This window comes from Eschrichtius robustus, chromosome 10, assembly GCF_028021215.1.
Source record: "Eschrichtius robustus isolate mEscRob2 chromosome 10, mEscRob2.pri, whole genome shotgun sequence".
In the NCBI taxonomy this organism is placed as follows: domain Eukaryota; kingdom Metazoa; phylum Chordata; class Mammalia; order Artiodactyla; family Eschrichtiidae; genus Eschrichtius; species Eschrichtius robustus.
The window spans coordinates 68,538,540-68,560,653 of NC_090833.1; the positions used below are offsets into that span (position 1 = coordinate 68,538,540).

General features: G+C 40.7%; 1 protein-coding gene across 1 annotated transcript; it reads left to right on the forward strand.

Moving 5' to 3' along the window:
- Window positions 1-20,469: 20,469 nt before the first annotated feature.
- RRAGA (Ras related GTP binding A) lies at window positions 20,470-22,110 on the forward strand. The gene has a single exon (XM_068553101.1). The coding sequence runs from the start codon at window positions 20,737-20,739 to the stop codon at window positions 21,676-21,678; it is 942 nt and encodes a 313-aa protein (XP_068409202.1). The 5' UTR covers window positions 20,470-20,736; the 3' UTR covers window positions 21,679-22,110.
- The last annotated feature ends 4 nt before the right edge of the window (window positions 22,111-22,114 follow it).

The window sequence follows — 22,114 nt, forward strand, 5'->3', positions numbered from 1 at the left end:
ATTAGCAACAGCCCACGAGCGCTGACCCCAGAGCCGCCCCTCTTTTCTGTTGCTCCTGTGCTGTCCTCAAGCCCAGCAATTCTTAGATGTCCTAAGAAGGAGATGAAAGAAGCACCTCAGGCATTGGGAGATACAGGAAAGGAGTCAGCGGCAGAACTTTGACTACAACCCATGATTTCTACCTGGAACCACCTGCTTCACCCAAGCATGGTTCATAAAGGCAATGGCCAGGAGAGACACCTGGCAGGGCCAGGACAACACAGTGCAAAAATAATTTCCTTTCCTTATTCTTGTTCAACTCTATACCAGTGTGGACATGAGTTTTAGAAATACCTTACACCCCTAAGTAGTTAAGAATTTCTCTGAATGAGAAACTCAGTTACATGAAAGGATTCCTCTTCCCCAAAAGGAGACCAACAAAAGACGCAAGACTTGGCCCAACCTGGCCAGGGGGGTTTCTATCCTTGTCTGACACTCTCCAGGCTGCAGGGAAGGGAGCACAAACTCTGCGGGTCTGTGCCCACTGTCAACGTCCGTGCAGCTCTGGGGGGAAGGAAAACGGAGAAGGCCTGAGAACAGCCACGTTCGTCGGGGCTGATTCAACGCGGCGCGTTAACTGCTAACACACAGTCAGCAGCAGCCTAAAAGAGGCCGACAAGTGGACGCATCCGCCGTGCTGCTGCCTGAGCTCGAAGCTCAGGGTCAGGGCTCAGCCTAGCTTTCAGAGTCTGAAATGCCAGGTTCCTGGGCCCTAGGCGCGGGCGCGGCCGCCTTACCCGCAGGAGCACAGGTCGCAGATGCACTTCCTCTTCACCGGGGCCATGCAGAGGCCTGCAGGCCGGCGCAGAGCATCCCCCGCCGCTGCCTCCTAGACCCCGACCGCCTCGCAGGGGGCGCGCCGAGTCTCCTGGGGCTTGCCAAATACTGAATACTGACTCCAGAGAAAACTTAAGTGACCCTTTCGCAAAGTCCGCTCTTCCGTTTCCTTCCCTGAGCAGACCTTGCACGGGAGCAGAACACAGCGTGGACCACGCGGGCCCGGGCGACCTCCCCCTGCACGCACCGCCCCCCCCCCCCCCCCCCGCCTCCGCCCGCCCTAGGCCCGCTGGGCCTCTGTGACGTCACCGGGAGCACCGGTGCACCTGTGAGGTCAGGAAGCTTGCAGCGGCTTGCCTGGCAGGCCCAGGACAAAGGTCCCTCATTGGGCCTTGTTGAAACCTCAGGAAAAGCGAAGAATATGACGACTTTGGAAAGCTCGTGGGTGCGCAAGTCGGCAAACGCCCTGCTCACTTGGGCAAAAAGGCCGAAAGCCCCACCCCCATCACACTGGGTGGCAGTTTCTATCTCTAGGATCCAGGGTGCCCCTTGGTACAGAAAGGCGTCCATTTCCAGATCTTCCTCGTGGAAATCGATGCCTTCAGCTCTTCACATAGACCTCACACTCTGAGAACAAAGCAGCTTCAGGGCGCCTCGGCCTTGACTGCTCAGGTGGGTGCTCAATCACTGCCCCAGGTGATAGTAATGGTGCCGGGGCAGTGGTCCTCAAGTTTCCGTGTGCGTCAGAATCACCTGGCTTGATAAAAGCCAGATTGCCACACCCCACCCCCGAGTTTCTGATTCAGTGGGCCTAGCAAGTTCTGAGCCACTCTCATGCTGCTAGGCCAGGGGCCACACTTTAAGAAGCGCAGTTTGGGAGATTATTTTGCCCTCTCTATAAGCAGCCTTCCCCTATTATAGTGTTTCTTCAGCTCACCTGACCCTAAGAACCACTACAGATCCTACCTAGAAATCACTGGCATCAACATCTCTAATCTGGGACCCTAGTTTCAACAAGAAGCCAGGTGATTTGAATCACAGAGCAAGCTCAGGAGACACTGCTCTGATGGGTGGTTTGGAATTAAACAGGATGACTTCCCCATTGTGGGACATGGGAGCTTCAAGTATTGACAGCCCTATGCTTGTTTTTCTTTCCCACACTTCCTCACTCTTCCCATTAGGTTTTTTTTTTTTTTTAAGTATTTATTTATTTATTTATGGCTGTGTTGGGTCTTCATTTCTGTGCGAGGGCTTTCTCTAGTTTTTTTGGCAAGCGGGGGCCACTCTTCATCGCGGTGCGCGGGCCTCTCACTATCACGGCCTCTCTTGTTGAGGAGCACAGGCTCCAGACGCGCAGGCTCCGTAGTTGTGGCTCACGGGCCCAGCTGCTCCACGGCACATGGGATCTTCCCAGACCAGGGCTCGAACCCGTGTCCCCTGCATTGGCAGGCAGATTCTCAAGCACTGCGCCACCAGGGAAGCCCCGCCATTAGTTTTTGTGAAGGAGTGAGTCAGTAAGTCAGAGGCATTTTAGACTGCAGAACACTTAACAAATGGCTTTTTTTCTTCCACGTTAGGCTCTAGAATAGAGATCAGCAAAGTATTGCCAACAGGCCAAATTCAGCCGGCCACCTGTCTTTGTAGGGCCAGCAAGCTAACAATATTTGTTTACATTTTTAAATGGTTGAAAAAAATTAAAAGAATAATACATGACCCATGAGAAACATATAAAATTCAAGTTTCGGTGTCTACAAAAGTTGTAGAAATACTCCTGATTTTGCCTCTTGGCCCACAAAAGCTGAAATGTTTACTATATGACTTTTTACAGAGAAAGTTTGCTGACCTCAGCTCTGAAAAGTCAACGAGGAAGATCCAGAGGGGAGCAAAGCTTCCTGATCATTCGTAAGAACAGGGGAGGGTGAAGCTGCTTTTGGAAAGCTGAGGGGACAGGATGGAGACAGGGGAGCTATCGGAAGCCAAGGAAAAGCCTGCATGCCATCGCCTGCCATGGACAGAGAACATCACATGGGCCTTACAGAGGAACTACAGCGATGAACACCAGCCTTCTCTTGATAGCTGTCGAAACATTATCTATGAATCTTCCAGAAGAAAAATGTCACACTCATGCCCCCAGACTTGGATGAGAACCACCCCCCCCGTTCAAACTGCCCTTGCGGATAGCAGCTTTGTCAACAACCCATGGCACTCCCAACTTCCCCCGTCCCTGCTCTCAACAGAGGGTGGAGATCTTGAAAGATGAAGATGGTATGGATAAAATGGCATCAACACTGGTACTTTTGTAGAGCTGGTGCTGGACAAGACAACCTTTCCTCCCCCTCCTTGTTACAATTACTGCCCATGTTTTGTTAGTTCCAGACAACTCTACCCTAGCTCATATAAACAACTCTCTAATCCTGTTCCAAAACGTCCTTGCCTATGAAGAATTTACTGTCACTTGCTATGCATTAAACACTTTTGCATACTTTCCCTTAAGCTCTCTTGTCTATCTCTTAAAACTGACATAAATCTATCTTACCCATATTGCAAACAAAAACACTGAAGCTAGGACGTAAACTCACTCAAGATCACACAGCTAATGAGTACTAGAGCTGAGATTCAGGCCCACTTTGATCTTTCTTTTCAAACTTTTCCTCCCAGGAAAGAGAATGAATGGGTAAGCTAGGGATCTTAGGGACCACTGCAAATGGTATTTTATCTTAATTTTATATTTACTTCTTAATATGGCCATCTTTAATATTTCCCCAAAATCTTTTTGTAAAATTGACACTCAGTGAACCTATACAATTTCCTGTGGCCTTAAAACCCATCCAACCCCAAACTCACAGCTGTATACCATCGGAAAATCTACTCTTTCTAGAGCACTGTTCAAAATCTCTAGTTACTCCTCTGAGTACAAAGCACTTTAGCAAACATTGCCTTTTTTACCATCTTTAATTATTTGCAATTGCTAAACTTCATTGGCACCAATAGAAGACTAGCCCATCATGACACATAAATTGGGCATCTACCATTCATTCCACAAACACTTATTGATCTCCTATGATGAATCAGACACTGTGCTGAATGACAGAGACAAGGAAAAGGAACCTCATGGAACTTAATATAGAAGGAGAAGCAGGTGACCAAAATATAGCTCAAGTGTATCATTATGAACTATGTTAAGCATCAAGAAGGATAAATAGGGGGACCTGGTGAATTCTATCAAATATTTGAGAAAGAAGTAATACCAATCCTACACATGATCTTTTAGAAAACTTAGGAACACTTCCCAGTTAATTCTACAAGGCCAGTATTACCCTGATTCCAAAGCCAGACAAATTTGTCACAGGAAAACTACAGACCACTATCTCTTGTAAATATAAATGTAAAAATCCTTTTAAAATATTAGCAAACTGAACCAGCAATATATATAAAGGATTATATGCCATGACCAAGAGGAGTTTATCCCAGAAATACAAGGTTGTTTTAACACTGGAAAATCAATTAATGTACTATATACCACATCAATAGAATAAAGGACAAAACTACTTGATCTTCTCAATGATTCAAAAAGGCATTTGACAAAATCCAGTAACCATTCTTGGTTTTTTTTTTTTTTTTACAAAATCCTCAGGAAATTAGGAAAAGAATGGAACTTCCTCAACCTGATAAAAGGCATTTACAAACAAGCTACAACTACCATCATGCTTAGCAGTAAGACTGAATATTCCCTGCCACTGTGAGAAACAAAACAAGATGTCTGTTCTCACCACTTCTATCCAACACCCTACTGGAGGTTCTTGCCAGTGGAATAAAAAAAAAAAAAAAAGTTAAGAGCATCCAGATTGGGAAGGAAAAAATAAAACTGTATCTACATATGACATGGTCCTATACGTAGAAAATCCTAAGAACTCTACACAAACACACACACACACACACACAGAACTACCAAAAACAAAAAAGTTAAACAAAGCCGCAGGAGACAAGATCAATTACAAAGTCAATTGAATTTCTACATGCTAGCAACAAACAATCCAAAAGTTAAATTAATAAAACAATGCAATTCACAAGAGCATAAAAATGAATACAACACCTAGGAATAAATTTATCCCTTAAGTACAAGACTTTTACAGTGAAAACTACAAAGCATTGCTGAGAGAAATTAAGATATAAATGAATGGAGAGATATACCATATGCACGCATCAGAATTTTCAGTATTGTTAAGAAGGCAATTCTCCCCTAACTGATTTATAGATTCAGTGCAATCCCTGTCAAAATCCCAGCAAACTTTTTCTTACAGAAATTGGTGTGCTGATCCTAAAAATGTATACAAAAGGCAAAGGACCTAAACTAGCCACACAATTCTGAAAAAGAACAACAAAAAAGACTTAAACCCCCAATTTCAAAACTTAGTATCAAAACTATAGCTAAAGTAATCACGACAGTATGATATTAGCTAAAGATAGACATACAGATCAAAGAAAAGAATGGAGAATCCATAAATAAACTCTTACATTTGCGGTCGATTAATGCCAAAAATGTGTCATGGCAATTCAATGAGGAAAGGATGGTCTTTTCAACAAATGACACTGGGATAATTGGACATCCATATACAGGAATTTAAAAAAAGAACTTAAACCCTCACACCACCTCATACAAAAATTAACTCAAAATACACCATAAACTTAAATGGAAAACCTAAAACTGTAAAACTTCTAGAAGAAAGCATATAAGTAAATCTTTGTAACCTTTGTTAGACAAAGATATCTTAGACATACACCAAAATCATGATCCATAAAAATAAAACATTGACGTATTGGACTTTATAAAAATAATTTGCTCTTCAAAAAACACTATTAAGGGACTTCCCTGGTGGCGCAGTGGTTAAGAATTTGCCTGCCAATGCAGGGGACACGGGTTCGAGCCCTGATCTGGGAAGATCCCACATGCCGTGGAGCAATTAGGCCCGTGAGCCACAACTACTGAGCCTGCACGTCTGGAGCTTGTGCTCCACAACAAGAGAGGCCGTGACAGTGAGAGGCCCACGCACCACGATGAAGAGTGGCCCCCGCTTTCTGCAACTAGAGAAAGCCCTCGCACAGAAACGAAGACCCAACACAGCCAAATTAAATAAATAAATAAATAGCGTTCCCTTTAAAAAAAAAAAAAAAAGAATCTGCCTGCCATTGCAGGGGACATGAGTTTGATCTCTCGTCCAGGAAGATCCCACATGCCGCGGAGCAACTAAGCCTGTGTGCCAAAACTACTGAGCCCGCATGCCACAACTACTGAAGCCTGCGCACCTAGAGCTTGTGCTCCACAACAAGAGAAGCCACCGCAATGAGAAGCCCGTGCACTGCAATGAAGAGTAGCCCCCACTCACTGCAACTAGAGAAAGCCTGCACACAGCAAGAGCCAACGCAGCCAAAAATTAATTGATTAATTAATTAATTTTTAAAAAGACGATTAAGAGAATGAAAAGACAAGTACAAGCAATCCTGAGAAAGAAAAATGGAGCTGGCGGACTCAGACGCCCTCACTTCAGACTATACTACAAAGCTACAGAAATCAAAACATAATGGTATTGGCACAAAAACAGAAATATAGATCAATGGAACAGGATAGAAAGCCCAGAAAGAAACTCACGCACCTATGGTCAATTAATCTATGACAAAGGAGACACAAACAATGGAGAGAAGACAGTGTCTTCAATAAGTGGTGCTGGGAAAACTGGACAGCTATTTATGTAAAAGAATGAAATCAGAACACTCTCTAACACCATGCACAAAAATAAACTCGAAATGGATCAAAAACCTAAATGTAAGGCTGGATACTATAAAACTCTTAGAGGAAAACTTAAGCAGAACACTCTTTGACATAAATCACAGCAATATCTTTTTTGATCCACCTCCTAGAGTAACGAAAGTAAAAAAAAATAAATAAACAAATGAGACCTAATTAAACTTAAAAGCTTCTGCACAGCAAAAGAAACCATAAACAAAATGAAAAGGCAAACTTCAGAATGGGAAAAAATATTTGCAAATGAAGTGACCAACACAGGATTAATCTCCAAAATATACAAACAGCTCATGTAGCTCTATGTCAAAAAAACAAACAACCCAATCAAAAAATGGGCAGAAGACCTAAATAGACATTTCTCTAAAGAAAACATACAGATGGCCAAAAAGCACATGAAAAGATGCTCAACATCACTAATTATCAGAAAAATGCAAATCAAAACTACAATGAGGTATCACCTCACAACAGTCAGAATGGCCATCATCAAAAAGTCTACAAACAGTAAGTGCTGGAGAGGGTGTGGAAAAAAGGGAACCCTCTTACACTGTTGGTGGGAATGTAAACTGGTACAACCACTATGGAGAACAGTATGGAGGTTCCTTAAAAAACTAAAAATAGAGCTACCATATGATCCTGCAATCCCACTCCTCGGCATAATCCTAAACCATAATCCTAAAGGATACATGCACCCCAATGTTCACTGCAGCACTATTTATAATAGCCAGGACATGGAAGCAACCTAAATGTCCACTGACAGCGGAATGGACAAGGAAGATGTGGTACATATATACAATGGAATATTACTCAGCCATAAAAAAGAATGAAATAATGCCATTTGCAGCAACATGGATGGACCTAGAGATTATCATACTAAGTGAGACAGAGAAAGACAAATATCATATGATATCACTTGTATGTGGAATCTAATTTTTTAAAAAAGAAAAGAAACAAATGAACTTGTTTACAAAACAGAAACAGATCTACAGATATTGAAAACAAACTTATGGTTATCAAAGGGGAAACATGGCAGGGGGAGGGGAGGGGAGGGATAAATCAGGAGCTTGGGATGAACACACACACACTGCTATATATGATAGATAACAAAGGACTTCCCTGGTGGTGTAGTGGTTAAGACTCTGCACTCCCAATGCAGGGGGCTGGGGTTCAATCCCTGGTCAGGGAACTAGATCCCACATCCATGCCGCAACTAAGAGTTTGCATGCCACGACTAAGGAGCTGGCGAGCTGCCACAAAGGAGCTGGCAGGCTGCAACTGAGGAGCCTGCTGCAACTAAGGAGCCCACCTGCCACAACTAAGACCCGGCACAGCCACATAATAAATAAATAAATAAATATTAAAGAAAAAATGATAGTGCCTACTTAAAAAAAAAAAAAGATAGATAACCAACAAGGACCTACTGCATAGCACAGGGAACACTTGTCAATATTCTGTGATAACCTATATGAGAAAAGAATCTAAAAAGGAATGAATATATATACATGTATAACTAAATCACTTTGCTGTACACCTGAAACTAACACAACATTGTAAATAAACTATACTCCAATAAATTTTTATTTTATTTTATTTTAATAAATTTGTTTATTTATTTATTTTTGGCTGTGTTGGGTCTTCATTGCCGCACGCAGGCTTTCTCTAGTTGCGGGGAGCAGGGGCTACTCTTCGTTGCAGCGCGCGGGCTTCTCATTGTGGTGGCTTCTCTTGTTGCAGAGCATGGGCTCTAGGCACGCGGGCTTCAGTAGTTGTGGTACATGGGCTCAGTAGTTGTGGCTCATGAGCTCTAGAGTGCAGGCTCAGTAGTTGTGGTGCACGGGCTTAGTTGCTCTGCGGCATGTGGGATCTTCCCGGACGAGGGATCAAACCCATGTCCCCTGCACTGGCAGGTGGATTCTTAACCACTGCACCACCAGGGAAGTCCCTCCAGTAAAATTTTAAAAAAGAAAAAAAATTGCTACTATGTGAGTGACCACTGAAGCAACTTGGAACTGATGTCAGTGATAAGGCCAACAGAAAGAAAATAATTTAGTGAAAAATTAAATAAAGAATAGTTGATAAAGGAAAATAAAAAAGATAAGTACAGACTGAGAGAAATACTTGCACATCATTTATCTGATAAAGGACCATATCCAGAATATGCAAAGAACTCTTACAACTCTTAATAACACAACCCAATTTTAAAAGAGCAAAAGATTTTAAGAGATACTTCATCTAAGAAAATATATGAATGCCTAATAAGCACATGAAAACATACTTGTGCAGAAAAGAGTTAACAAAGCAAGCCTGAGACTGCTATGCTTAGAAAGTCCTACTTGCAAGGATTGCCCTTGGCTAAGAACTTGGATCTCAGGAGAGTTCCCACCATTCCCTAGTAACAATAACTCACTGTGCCTAAATTGTAAACAATGTAGTTTACACTGAACACCTACTTTCCCTCTAGGAACCTGAAATTTTGGTGCATGGTAGGTAAATGGTGCCTACATGACTGGCCCCCAATAAAAAACCCTAGGCCCTGAGTTCCTAATGAGATTTCACGGTAGACAACATTTCACACGTGTTGTCACAACTCGTTGCTGGAGGAATTAAGTATATTTTGTGTGACTCCACTGGGAAAGGACTTTTAGAAGCCTGTGCCTGACTTCCTCCAAACTTTACTCCATGTGTCTTTTCTCTTTGCTACTTTTGTTATGAGTTCTTTTACTGTAATAAATCATAGCCATGAGCATGACAACATGCTAAGTCCTGTGAGTCCCCCTAACAAATCATGGAACCTGGGGGGTGGTCTTCAGGACCCCCAACACAATGTATGACATCAATAATCATTAGGGATATGTAAATTATAACCATAGTGAGACTCCACCTCACATCCATTAGAATGGCTATGAACCAACATTGTTCCCAAGGATCTGAAAAAAGTGGAACTCTCATGCATTGCTGGTAGGAGTATAAAATGCGTCAGCCACTTATGAAAAAGTTTGGTAGTTTCTTTAAAAGTTAAACACATACTTACTGTAATTCTACCCGTAGGTATTTACCCAAGAGATATGAAAACATGTGTCCATACAAAAACTTTAATATGAATGTCTATGGTAGCGTTATTCATAATGGCATAAAAACTGGAAACAATTCCCATTTCCATCAACTGGTGAATGAACAAAATGTAGTAGTATATATTCATACAATGGAGTACTATTTAGCAATAAAAATAAATGCAATACTGAAACATGTTACAATTTGGATGAACCTCAAAAACCTTATGCTAAGAGAAAGAAGCAAGATACAAAATAACTATATGATTCCACTTACATAAAATTTCTAGAGAAAGCAAATCTATAGAGACAGAAAGCAAAACAGTAGTTGCCTGGGTCTCAGGTTGGGAGTAGAGACTGACTGCAAACAGAAGCAAGAGAAATTTGGTGGGAGGTGGTGTGATAGAAATATTCTAAAAATGAGCTGTGGTAATGGAAATGTACCTTATATACAATGGATGAATTATGGTAGGTAGATTATACCTCAATAAAGTTTTTTTTAATATTTCAGTTTCAGTGGTGTATAGTTGATTTACAATGTGTTAGTTTCAGGTGTACAGTCAAGAAAGATTTTTTTTTAATTAATTAATTTATTTATTTTTGGCTGTGTTGGGTCTTCGTTTCTGTGCGAGGGCTTTCTCTAGTTGCCGCAAGCGGGGGCCACTCTTCATCGTGGTGCGCGGGCCTCTCACCGTCGCGGCCTCTCTCGCTGCGGAGCACAGGCTCCAGACACGCAGGCTCAGTAGTTGTGGCTCACGGGCCTAGTTGCTCCACGGCATGTGGGATCTTCCCAGACCAGGGCTCGAACCTGTGTCCCCTGCATTGGCAGGCAGATTCTCAACCACTGCGCCACCAGGGAAGCCCAAGAAAGATTTTTTTAAGAAAAAAATCACTTGTAAAAAGTCCCCTTCAGTGTCATTATCAAATTATTATTTAGTTTTGAGTAATTTAGGTAAAGATTTTTCTTATTTCCCAACAAGGTGGTAGATTAAACATACAGATTTATCTTTCTCTCTCCAAAATCCCACCAAAATGAGAGTAATGGGAGGACAGGGTATGGACAAAGATAGAATAAGAGATAATAACATCAAATTTGGGGAAGCAGAAAAGCACAAGGAAGAATGGTGCCTGACTTAGCTGACCCAAGAAAACTGAATCCTTAGCCAACAGCAAAGAAAGCTGGGAAGAAGAATTATTTTTACCACAGAACCTCCAAAATGTTCAAGATTCAGCAGCATCAGTGACAGTAAAACACTAGAAACAGAAGGACTGATTGAAGACCTGTTTAAGAAGCAGTTAGAGGATATATGGTACAACACAGGGAATATAGCCAATATTTTATAATAACTATAAATGGAATATAACCTTTAAACATTGTGAATCACTATGTTGTATACCTGAAACATATAATATTGTACATCAATTATCCCTCAGTAATTTAAAAAATGAAGCAATTAGACCCACAGATCCCCTCCCCAATTCCAGATAGCCAGGGAACTGCTCCTCTCCCACTAATCCCAAATGCTATCAGTTTTTATTCCCTGAAAAGAGTAAACCAGAGTGTCTCTGAATTGGAGGAACACCAAGGACATTGAGGAATGGAGTACCATGTTGAAAATAGGAGGATTAAGTGAAGTCTGCCTATAAACTGAATATTAGGACCCTGGTTTTCTTCTCCTAGAATGACCAGAATGTTATTTATCAAGCTTATATTCATCCCAGCCCAGCAGAAGAATCTTGGAAGAATCAAAGCAGCCAAATAGAACAAGTCTAAAGATGCAGGCAACAGAAGTTTCCTCAAAGAAATGGCTCAGCCAGATGACTTTCCAATGAACCTCATAGTCTGCCAGTGCTACCCACAGGCTTTAAATGAATTTAAATAGGAGCAGACAGCCAAAAATCACTAGACAACTGAGGAAAGTTTCTAACATGAAAAAGACAGACTAAAACAAAACAAACCAACAAAAGAAATTTGGAAGAAATCAAGACTAAACAGAGATGAAAACTTTCTTTAATGTTACCAATATCCTCAAAGAGGTAAAAGATGTTTTGTCCAAGAAAATAATTTATAGTTGTAAAGGAACCATCAGAAAAAGAAATAGCCTATGGAAATTTAAAATATGATACCAAAATTTAAAACTCCAAAGAAGAGATAGAAGGTTAAGATGATGAAAATCTCCTGGAAAACAGAACAAAAAGACAAATAGAAAATAAGAAAGGGAATATAAAAGCATTAGAGGATAGTTCATGAGATCCAATATCCAGATCACTGGAGTGTTGATAAGAGAGAACAGAGAATACAGAAGAAATGTATCATCAAAAAAGTCCAGAACATTTTCCAGAATTAAAGGACATGAGAAGGCCCAACACAAAGCAAATTGGGGCTCAAAGTTTCAGAATGCCAGAGATAATGAGAAAATCTAAGTTTTTAAGAGAGAAAAAATGGATCAATAATAATAATAGTAAATAGATCAAACACAAATTAACGGGCATCAGACTTACTAGAAGCTAAAAGACAATGGAGTAATGCCTCTAAGACTTTGAGGGAATATTATTTCCAACCAACCGAATGTCAGAGTAAAAATAAAGACAATTTCAGAAAGGCGATGTCTTGAAACTTTTATTGCTCTCATGCTTTTTATCAGGAAGCTACTGGAGAATGTGTTCCACCAAGTGAGTGAATAAGGTAAAAAATGAGGAACGGATAGGATCAAGGAAAAAGGGTACTTAAGAAAGGGGAAGGAAATCCCTGGATAGTGAAAGGAGATCATTTCACCTGTAGAGGAGACACTGAGGATCCCAGAACAGATGTCACCAAGGAGATGAAATTGAGTTTGAATGTAATGAGATTTTCCATACATTATTTTGTATTATGACATTTTGCTGTATGTTTTATTTCCATAAACCAGAGCAAGGGAGGATTTTTTAACTTCTTGTCTTGCACACATGTTAACATAGTGCCCTACACGTACTAGATATTCAAATTTTTTTTTAATTACAAGGTATTGCTTTATTTTTATTTTTTTAATAATTATTATTTATTTTTAAAATTTTTGGCTGCGTTGGGTCTTTGTTGCTGTGCACAGGCTTTCTCTAGTTGCAGCGAGCAGGGGCTACTCTTTGTTGCGGTGCACAGGCTTCTCACTGCAGTGGCTTCTCTTGTTGTGGAGCATGGGCTCTAGGCGCACAGACTTCAGTAGTTGTGGCTCGCAGCCTCTAGAGTGCAGGCTCAGTAGTTGTGGCGCACGGGCTCAGGTGCTCCGCGGCATGTGGGATCTTCCCGGACCAGGGCTTGAACCCATGTCCCCTGCATTGGCAGGCGGATCCTTAACCACTGTGCCATCAGGGAAGCCCAATATTCAAATATTTTTTATTTTATTTTATTTTTTTCTGAAAAGCAGCACTGTTTTTAATGAGTTTTAGTCCAGAATACAAAGCAAGGTGCTAGTTGTTGCCTCAATGATAGTACGATGATAAACAATGGCTTTTTCTTCCCCCATTAGGTAAGTTACAGATGTGTATCAGATGGACAGGATGAGACATTTGAATAAGTGAATGGAAGAATGGAATACCTATATATTCCATTAGAATAGAGTATAGCACACTAAAAAGGGCTGTATGGTGGATCTGGAGTATCCTAACTTAGGAAGCTTCAGTATCCTGAAAACACTGATAAATTCTGAATGAATGATACTGAATAACACTAATTCATTCATCTACTTAAAGACCAAGGACAAAACAATGTTATAGGGGCTTCCCTGGTGGCGCAGTGGTTGAGAATCTGCCTGCCAGTGCAGGGGACACGGGTTCGAGCCCTGGTCTGGGAAGATCCCACATGCCGCGGAGCAACTGGGCCCGTGAGCCACAACTGCTGAGCCTGCGCGTCTGGAGCCTGTGCTCCGCAACAAGAGAGGCCGCGACGGTGAGAGGCCCGCGCACCGCGATGAAGAGTGGCCCCCGCTTGCCACAACTAGAGAAAGCCCTCACACAGAAACGAAGACCCAACACAGCCAAAAATATAAATAAATAAATAAATAATATTTAAAAAAAAAAAAAAAAAAAAAAAAAAACAATGTTATATTTTCAGGGGGGCAGTATGGCCTATTATTAGGCAAGTAGACCCTGCAGTTACTCTATATGAGTTCAAATTTCCATTTCAACACCTATAACTAAATTATATTAATGGATACATACTATTAATTGAGGTAAATTATGACATCAATAGTATAAAATGTGGAGAAGAGGTAAAAATGGAGAGTTCTTATACGCAAGTGAAGTTAAGTTTTTATCAGCTTATTTTAAGTCTATTTTAGACTGTTAAAACTATAAGATATTTTATTTAGGCCCTTTGTAATCACAAAGCTAATGCCTATAGAAGTTACACAAAAGAAAAAGAGAAAAGAATCGAAACACTACAAAAAAAACAAAACACAAAGGAAGATAACAAGAGAGAAAAAAAGGACAAAAGAACTACAAGACAAAGAGAAAATAGTTAACATAATGGCAACTGTAAATCCTTCCCTATCAATAATTACTTTAAATGTAAATAGACTAAACTCCCCAATAAATAGATACAGAGTAGCTAAAAGAATATGAAAACCAAGATTCAACTGTATGCTGCCCATAAGAAACTCACTTTAAATCCAAGAACACACATAGGCTAAAAGTGAAGGGATGGAAAAAGGATTTCCATGAAAATGGTAACCAAAACAAACAGGAGTGGCTAAACTTCTATCAGACAAAGTACACTTTCAGTCAAAAAAACCCAAAAAACAAAAAACTGTCCCTAGAGACAAAGAAGGTCACTACATAATGATAAAAGGGTCAACTCAACAGGAAAATATAACAATTATAAATGCACGCACATCCAACATCAGAGCACCTAAATATATATTTAAAAAATATTGACAGATCTGAGAGGAGAAATTAACAGCAATACAATAATAATATGAGACTTCAATACCCCACTTGCAATAATAGACAGAACATCCAGAGAGAAAATCAATAAACAGTGGACTTGAACAACACTATAAACCAAACAGATTATACAGAACTTTTCACCAAACAGCAGAGGAATACACATTCTTCTTAAGTGTGTACAGAAACATTCTCCAGGATAAATCACATTAGGTCACAAAACAAGTCTTAAAAAATTTAAGATCAAAATCATATCAAGTATCTTTTCTGATCAGAATGGAAAAACTAGAAATCAATAAAGTAAGAAAGCAGGAAAATTCACAAATACATGGAAACTAAACAACACACTCTTGAATAAATCACTAGGTCAAACAGGAAATCAAAAGGGAATTCAAAAAATGTCTTGAGACAAAAGCAAAAACTCAACGTACCAAAACTTATGGGATGCAGCAAAAGCAGGACTAAGAGGACTTAGGACGAAGTGATGAAAAGCTACCTTTAAAAAGATCTCAAACAACCAGACTTTACACCTCAAGGAACTAGAAAAAAGCAGAATAAACTAAACCCAAAATTAACAGAAGAAAAGAACTAATAAAGATCAGAGAAGAAATCAATCAAATAGAGAATAGGTGGAAAAATCAACAAAACTAAGAGTTGGAGTTTTTGAAAAACTAAAACCAACAAACCCATAGCTCGAGTAAGAAAAATGAGAGAAGACTCAAATAAAATCAGAGATGAAAGAGGAGACATCACAATGGATGTCTCAGAAATAAAAAGGATCAGAAGGGACTATTACGAACAATTATGTGTGTACAAATTAGATAAACTATAAAAAATGGATAAATTCCAAGAAACATACAACCTACCAAGACTGAATCAAGAAGAAATATTGTAGAAAGCCTGAACAAACCAGTAACATATAAGGAGGCTGAAGTAGTCATCAAAAACCTCCAAAGAAAAATCCAGGACCAGATGACTTCACTGCTGAATTCTACCAAACACTAAAAGAAGAATTAATATCAATCCTTCTTAAAATCTTCCCCAAAATAGAAGGGACTTCTGTGGTGGTCCAGTGGTTAAGACTCCATGCTCCCAATGCAGGGGGCCCAGTTCAATCCCTGATCAGGGAACTAGATCCTTCATGCTGCATCTAAGAGCCCGTATGCTGCAACTAAAAGATCCCACATGCCACAACTAAGATCCCACATGCCACAACTAAGACCCCATGCAGCCAAATAAATAAATAAATAAATAAATAAATAAATAAATAAAAATTTTTAATGGAAGTAAAGGGAATACTTCCAAACTCATTCTATGAAGCCAGCATCACCTTGATAACATAAGAAAAGAAAATTGGAGGCCAATCTCTCAAATGAACATAGATGAAAAAATCCTCAATAAAATACTAGCAAACCAAATTTAACAACACATCAAAAAGATTATACCAATTTTGATTTATCCCTGGGATGCAAGGCTGTTTTAACTTATGCAAATTAATCAATGTGATACACCACATTAAAATGAAACATAAAAATCACATGTTCATCTCAATAGATTCGGAAGAAGCATTTGACAATGTTCAACATCCATTTGTGATAAAAATTCTCAACAAAATAGGTACAAAAGAAAATTTCCTCAACATAATAAAGGCCATTTATGAAAAGTCACAGCTAACATCATAATCAGTGGGGAAAAACTGAAAACTTTTTTCCTAAGATTCGGTACAAGGCAAGGATGCCCACTCTTGCCACTTCTATTTAACATAGTACTACAAATACTGTAAATATCAATCATACAAAAGAAAAAAAAAAGGAATAAAAGGAATCCAAATCAGAAAGGGGGAAGTAAGATTCTCACTGTTTGCCAGTGACATGATCCTATACATAGAAAACCCTAAGGACTGCCCCCTCCCAAAAATCTTAGAACTAATAAATTCAGTAAAGTTGCAGGATTCAAAATCTATACATCTATACACAAAAATCAGTTGTGCTTCCAAAAACAGACACATAGATCAATGGAACAGAAAAGAGAGCCCAGAAATAAACCCACACACTATGGTTAATTAATCTGTGACAAAGGAGGCAAGAATATACAATAGAGAAAAGATAGTCTATTCAATAAGTGGTGCTAGGAAAACTGGACAGCTACTTGTAAAAGAATGAAAATAGAACATTCTCTAACATGATATACAAAAATAAACTCAAACTGGACTAAAGACCTACATGCAAGACTGGAAACCATAAAACTCCTAGAAGAAAACATAGGCAGGGGCTTAAGAATCTGCCTGCCAATGCAAGGGACACAGGTTCAAGCCCTGGCCCGAGAAGATCCCACATGCCGCGGAGCAACTTAGCCTGTGCGCCACAACTACTGAGCCTGAGCTCTAGAGCCCGCAAGCCACAACTACTGAGCCCACATGCCACAACTACTGAAGCCTGCGCACCTAGAGCCCGTGCTCCGCAACAAGAGAAGCCACGACAATGAGAAGCCCACGCATCACAACGAAGAGTAGCCCCCGCTCACTGCAACTAGAGAAAGCCCGCGCACAGCAACGAAGACCTAACACAGGCAAAAATAAATAAATAAATAAAATTATTTGTTTAAAAAAGAGAGAAAGAAAATATAGGCAGAACACTCTTTGACATAAATTGCAGCAATATTTTTTTGGATCTACCTCCTAAAGCAAAGGAAATAAAAGCAAAAATAAACAAATGGAACCTAATTATACTCAAAAACTTTTGCACAGCAAAGGAAACCATCAACAAAACAAAAAGACAACCTATTGAATGGGAGAAAACATTTGCAAATGATATGACAGATAAGGGGTTAATATCCAAAATATATAAACAGCTCATACAACTCAACATCAAAAAAACAAACAACCTAGTTTAAAAATGGGCAGAAGACCTGAATAGACATTTTTCCAGCGAAGACATACAGATGGCCAACAGGCACATGAAAAGATACTCATCATCGTTAATCATCAGAGAAATGCATGGTAAAACCACAGTAAGATATCACCTCACAATGGCTATCATTAAAAAAAAAACAAGTAGGGACTTCCCTGGTGGCCCAGTGGTAAAGAATCCGCCTTCCAATGCAGGGCACGTGGGTTCAATCCCTGGTCGGGGAACTAAGATTCCACATGCCGCGGGGCAACTAAGCCCACAGGCCACAACTACTGAGCCCGCGTGCCTCAACTAGAGAGCCCACATGCCACAAACTACAGAGCCCACGTGCTCTGGAGTCCGAGTACCACAGCTAGAGAGAGAAAAAACCTACATACCACAACTAGAGAAGAGAAAACCCGCACACCACAACCAGAGAAGAGAAAACCAGCACACCGCAATGAAAGATCCCTCATGCCTCATCAAAGATCCTGCGTGCTGCAACTAAGCAACTAAGACCCGACACAGCCAAAAAACACAAAACACAAATAGATGACCTAAATGGGAAGGAAATCCAAAAAAAGAGGGGGTATATGTATACATATAGCTGATTCACTTTGCTGTACAGTAGAAACTAATACAACATTGTAAAGCAACTATACTCCAATAAAAAATTTTTTTTAAAACCCCACAAATACCAAATGTTGGTGAGGATGTGGAGAAAAGGGAACCCTTGTACACTGTTGATGGGAATGTAGGTGCAGCCACTATGGAAAACAGTATGGAGGTTCCTCAAAAAAATTGAAAATAGAATTGCCATATGACCCAGCGATCCCACTTCTAGGTATATATTCAAAGGAAAGGAAATCACTATCTCAAAAAGATATCTGCACCCTCATGTTCATTGCAGGATTACTTACAATAGCCAAGATGTGGAATCAACCCAAGTGTCCACTGATAGATGAACGGATAAAGAAAATGTGATTGATATTAATATATCAATAAATATCAGAGAGAGAGGAGAGGGAATTCAGCCATAAAAATGAAAGAAATCCTGCCTTTTGCAACTACAGGGATGGACCTTGAAGGCATTATGCTAAGTGAAATAAGTCAGACACAGAAAGACAAATCCTATATGATCTCATCTATATGTGGAATCTAAAAAAACCAAACTCATAGATGCATATTGGTAGTTGCCAGAAGTGGGGTGTGAGAAGGTTGGAAAAATGGGTGAAAGTGGTCAAAAGGTACAAACTTCCAGTCATAAGATAAATAAGTTCTGGGCATGTAATGTACAGCATGGTGACTATAGTTAACAATACGGTATTGTATATTTGAAACTTGCTAAGAGAGTAGATCTTAAAAGTAATTATCACAAGAAAAAAATTGTAACTATGTGAGGGGATTGGGTGTTAACTAAGCTTATTGTGGTAATTATTTGGCAATATATATATATCAAATTATTACATTGTATACCTAAAACTAATACAATATTATATGTCAAGTATATCTCAATAACACTGGGGAAAAGGGGGGAAAAATCACCATAATCCAATATATGTACTAGAAGAATTTAAATAAACTGAATGCTAAAGACCAAAAATGTTCAGCTTTTCTAAGGAACAGTACAAATTCTTCTGTTGATATATTTTAGCTAAAATTTATGTCAATATCCACCTGTAGAATATGGTGTTACAGAACATTCTTACTGGCTCAGAAAACTGAAGATGTGTTAAGTTTTAAACAAAGAAATCAAAAGAAATTTTTTTACATTAAAAAAAGCAGAAATGGAGGTTTATATATACAACAAAATATTATTCAGCCTTTAAAAGGGGGATCCTACCATTTGCAACAACAAGGATGAAACTGGAAGGCATCAGCCTGAGTGAAATAAGCCAGACACAGAAAGGAAAAACCTTGCATGATCTCACTTATCTGTAGAATCTAAAAAAAGTCAAATACATAGTAGCAGAGAGGAGAATAGTTATTACCAGGTAGGGGGAAGTGAAGGGTAATGGGGAGATAATGGTCAAAGGATACAAAGTTGCAGTTATGCAGGATAAGTAAGTCTAGAGATCTAACCTACAACATGATGACTATAGTTAACACTGTATTGAATACTGGAAATTTACTAAGAGAGTAGATTTCATGTGCTCTCACCACATACACACACAAAAATGCTAACTATACAAGATAGGTTAGCTTGACCATAATCATGTCACTGTGTATATCAAATCATGATGGACACCTTAAATATATACAATTTATATTTTAAAAATAAATTGCATTTCATTATGTAATAGACGTGTAACTTCGTAGAGTTACCTAACCCCTGTAAGCTTCGATTTACTGACTTGAAAATGAGGTTATTTATTCATAGGGTTATTGTGAGGAGTAAGTAATGTTCTATATTAGAGTTTCCTCAAGCTTTGGAATTCTGATTATAAATCCCAAAGTCTGAGACTACCGAGAAAGCAGGTGTAAGAAAGGAACTTGCTTCCAAGTGGAAAAAGCACTAACTGGGAGTTAGGATATCTCCCGGGAGGGATTCACTACCATTCAGCTGTGTAGCAATGGGCAATCACTTACTTCTGAACATCTGTACAGTTTTTATCTCCCCTGTCCTTGTACTGAGTAAACCAGGGAATCTGAGGAGGCCTAACTGGGCGGAGAAGTTAAGCCTTCTTCGGCTTTTCCCTGTCTGCTGCTCAGGCCTAAAACCACGCAACAGCACACCGCGCTCTTAAAGCGCGTAGTGGTGCGCTGGGGTTTTTTCGGCCACGAGATGGCAGCATTCTCCCAACTGCCCACACACGTACAATTTGCAACCGTAAGCCCCGTTTAAATAGGAGAACAGAACACCAGAGTCCTGGGTTCACCTTCCATTTTCTCTTTCGGGTGGGCCCTGATGCGTTTCATTAAAACAGCGGTTTATCAAAGCTCGTTGGGCAGCCACGGCCGAGAGCGCGGGTTCTCGCGAGATCGCCGCCGGAAGTGGGTGGCAGCGGAGACGCAGAGACTCTCCTTTCCGGAAGGCGAGTGTTTCTCCGTAGCGCCTGCAACCGTCTATCCCACGGCGCTCTCCCCCGAGAAAGAACTCACCGGTCGCCGCCTTCCCAGCCCCGAGCTCGCACCTTCGGCTTCCCCGGCTGCACAGCTGCACGGCCCGGCTGTCGGACCCCCCGCAACCCCCGGCCCCTCTCTCCCTCCGACCGCGCTGCAGTTAGGCCGCGCCCTGAGGCCCAGTCCGCGGCAGCTCCGGCGGGTGATGCCAAATACAGCCATGAAGAAAAAGGTGCTGTTGATGGGGAAGAGCGGGTCGGGGAAGACCAGCATGAGGTCCATTATCTTTGCCAATTACATCGCTCGCGATACCCGGCGCCTGGGTGCCACCATTGATGTGGAGCACTCCCACGTCCGATTTCTCGGCAACCTGGTGCTGAATCTGTGGGACTGTGGCGGTCAGGACACCTTCATGGAAAATTACTTCACCAGCCAGCGAGACAACATCTTCCGTAATGTCGAGGTTCTGATTTACGTGTTCGACGTGGAGAGCCGCGAACTGGAAAAGGACATGCATTATTACCAGTCGTGTCTGGAAGCCATCCTCCAGAACTCTCCTGATGCCAAAATCTTCTGCCTGGTGCACAAAATGGATCTGGTTCAGGAGGATCAGCGTGACCTGATTTTTAAAGAGCGAGAGGAAGACCTGAGGCGTTTGTCTCGCCCGCTGGAGTGTGCCTGTTTTCGAACATCCATCTGGGATGAAACGCTCTACAAAGCCTGGTCCAGTATTGTCTATCAGCTGATTCCCAATGTTCAGCAGCTGGAGATGAACCTCAGGAATTTTGCCCAGATTATTGAGGCCGATGAAGTTCTGCTGTTCGAGAGAGCGACGTTCTTGGTCATTTCCCATTACCAGTGCAAAGAGCAGCGTGACGTCCACCGATTCGAGAAGATCAGCAACATTATTAAGCAGTTCAAGCTGAGCTGCAGTAAATTGGCCGCTTCTTTCCAGAGCATGGAAGTTAGGAATTCTAACTTCGCTGCGTTCATCGACATCTTCACATCAAACACGTACGTGATGGTGGTTATGTCAGATCCGTCGATCCCTTCTGCAGCTACTCTGATCAACATTCGCAATGCCAGGAAACACTTTGAGAAGCTGGAGAGAGTGGATGGTCCCAAGCACAGCCTTCTTATGCGTTGAATATTGCCAAAATGCGCTCTCTGAAAATGCTGAATTGCCTTCCCCCTTTTTCTTTTAATATTCATAATGTCGTGTGCTTAAAAGTGGGCTTTGAAATGTGTGCTGCTTACTTCTTCCATCCCTTTCTTCCCTTCTCCCCAGTCTTTAAGCCTTGGACGCTATTTACTCAGCTATCCAGTAGAGCTTCAAGATGGCCTTTCTGAAAAGTTGGTATGGTGTTAACACTAAAGTAGGTGGTGGTGTATGTGTGTATGTGTGTTCTGATTACCTGGTTATAATAGATATACACATCAAAGCCTTTACAATATCTTCCTGTATTCCTTACAAGGTTGCAAAGGTGGAATGTTATTTTATCAGCAAGGTATTAAAATGCATTTATAAATTCTTTTTGGCTTCAACCATGAATAAACATTTGCTGTTAGCAATTTAAAATATG

Coding starts and splice junctions, on each gene's coding strand:
- RRAGA (XM_068553101.1), top strand. CDS start 20,737: ATGCCAAATACAGCCATGAAGAAAAAGGTGCTGTTGATGGGGAAGAGC.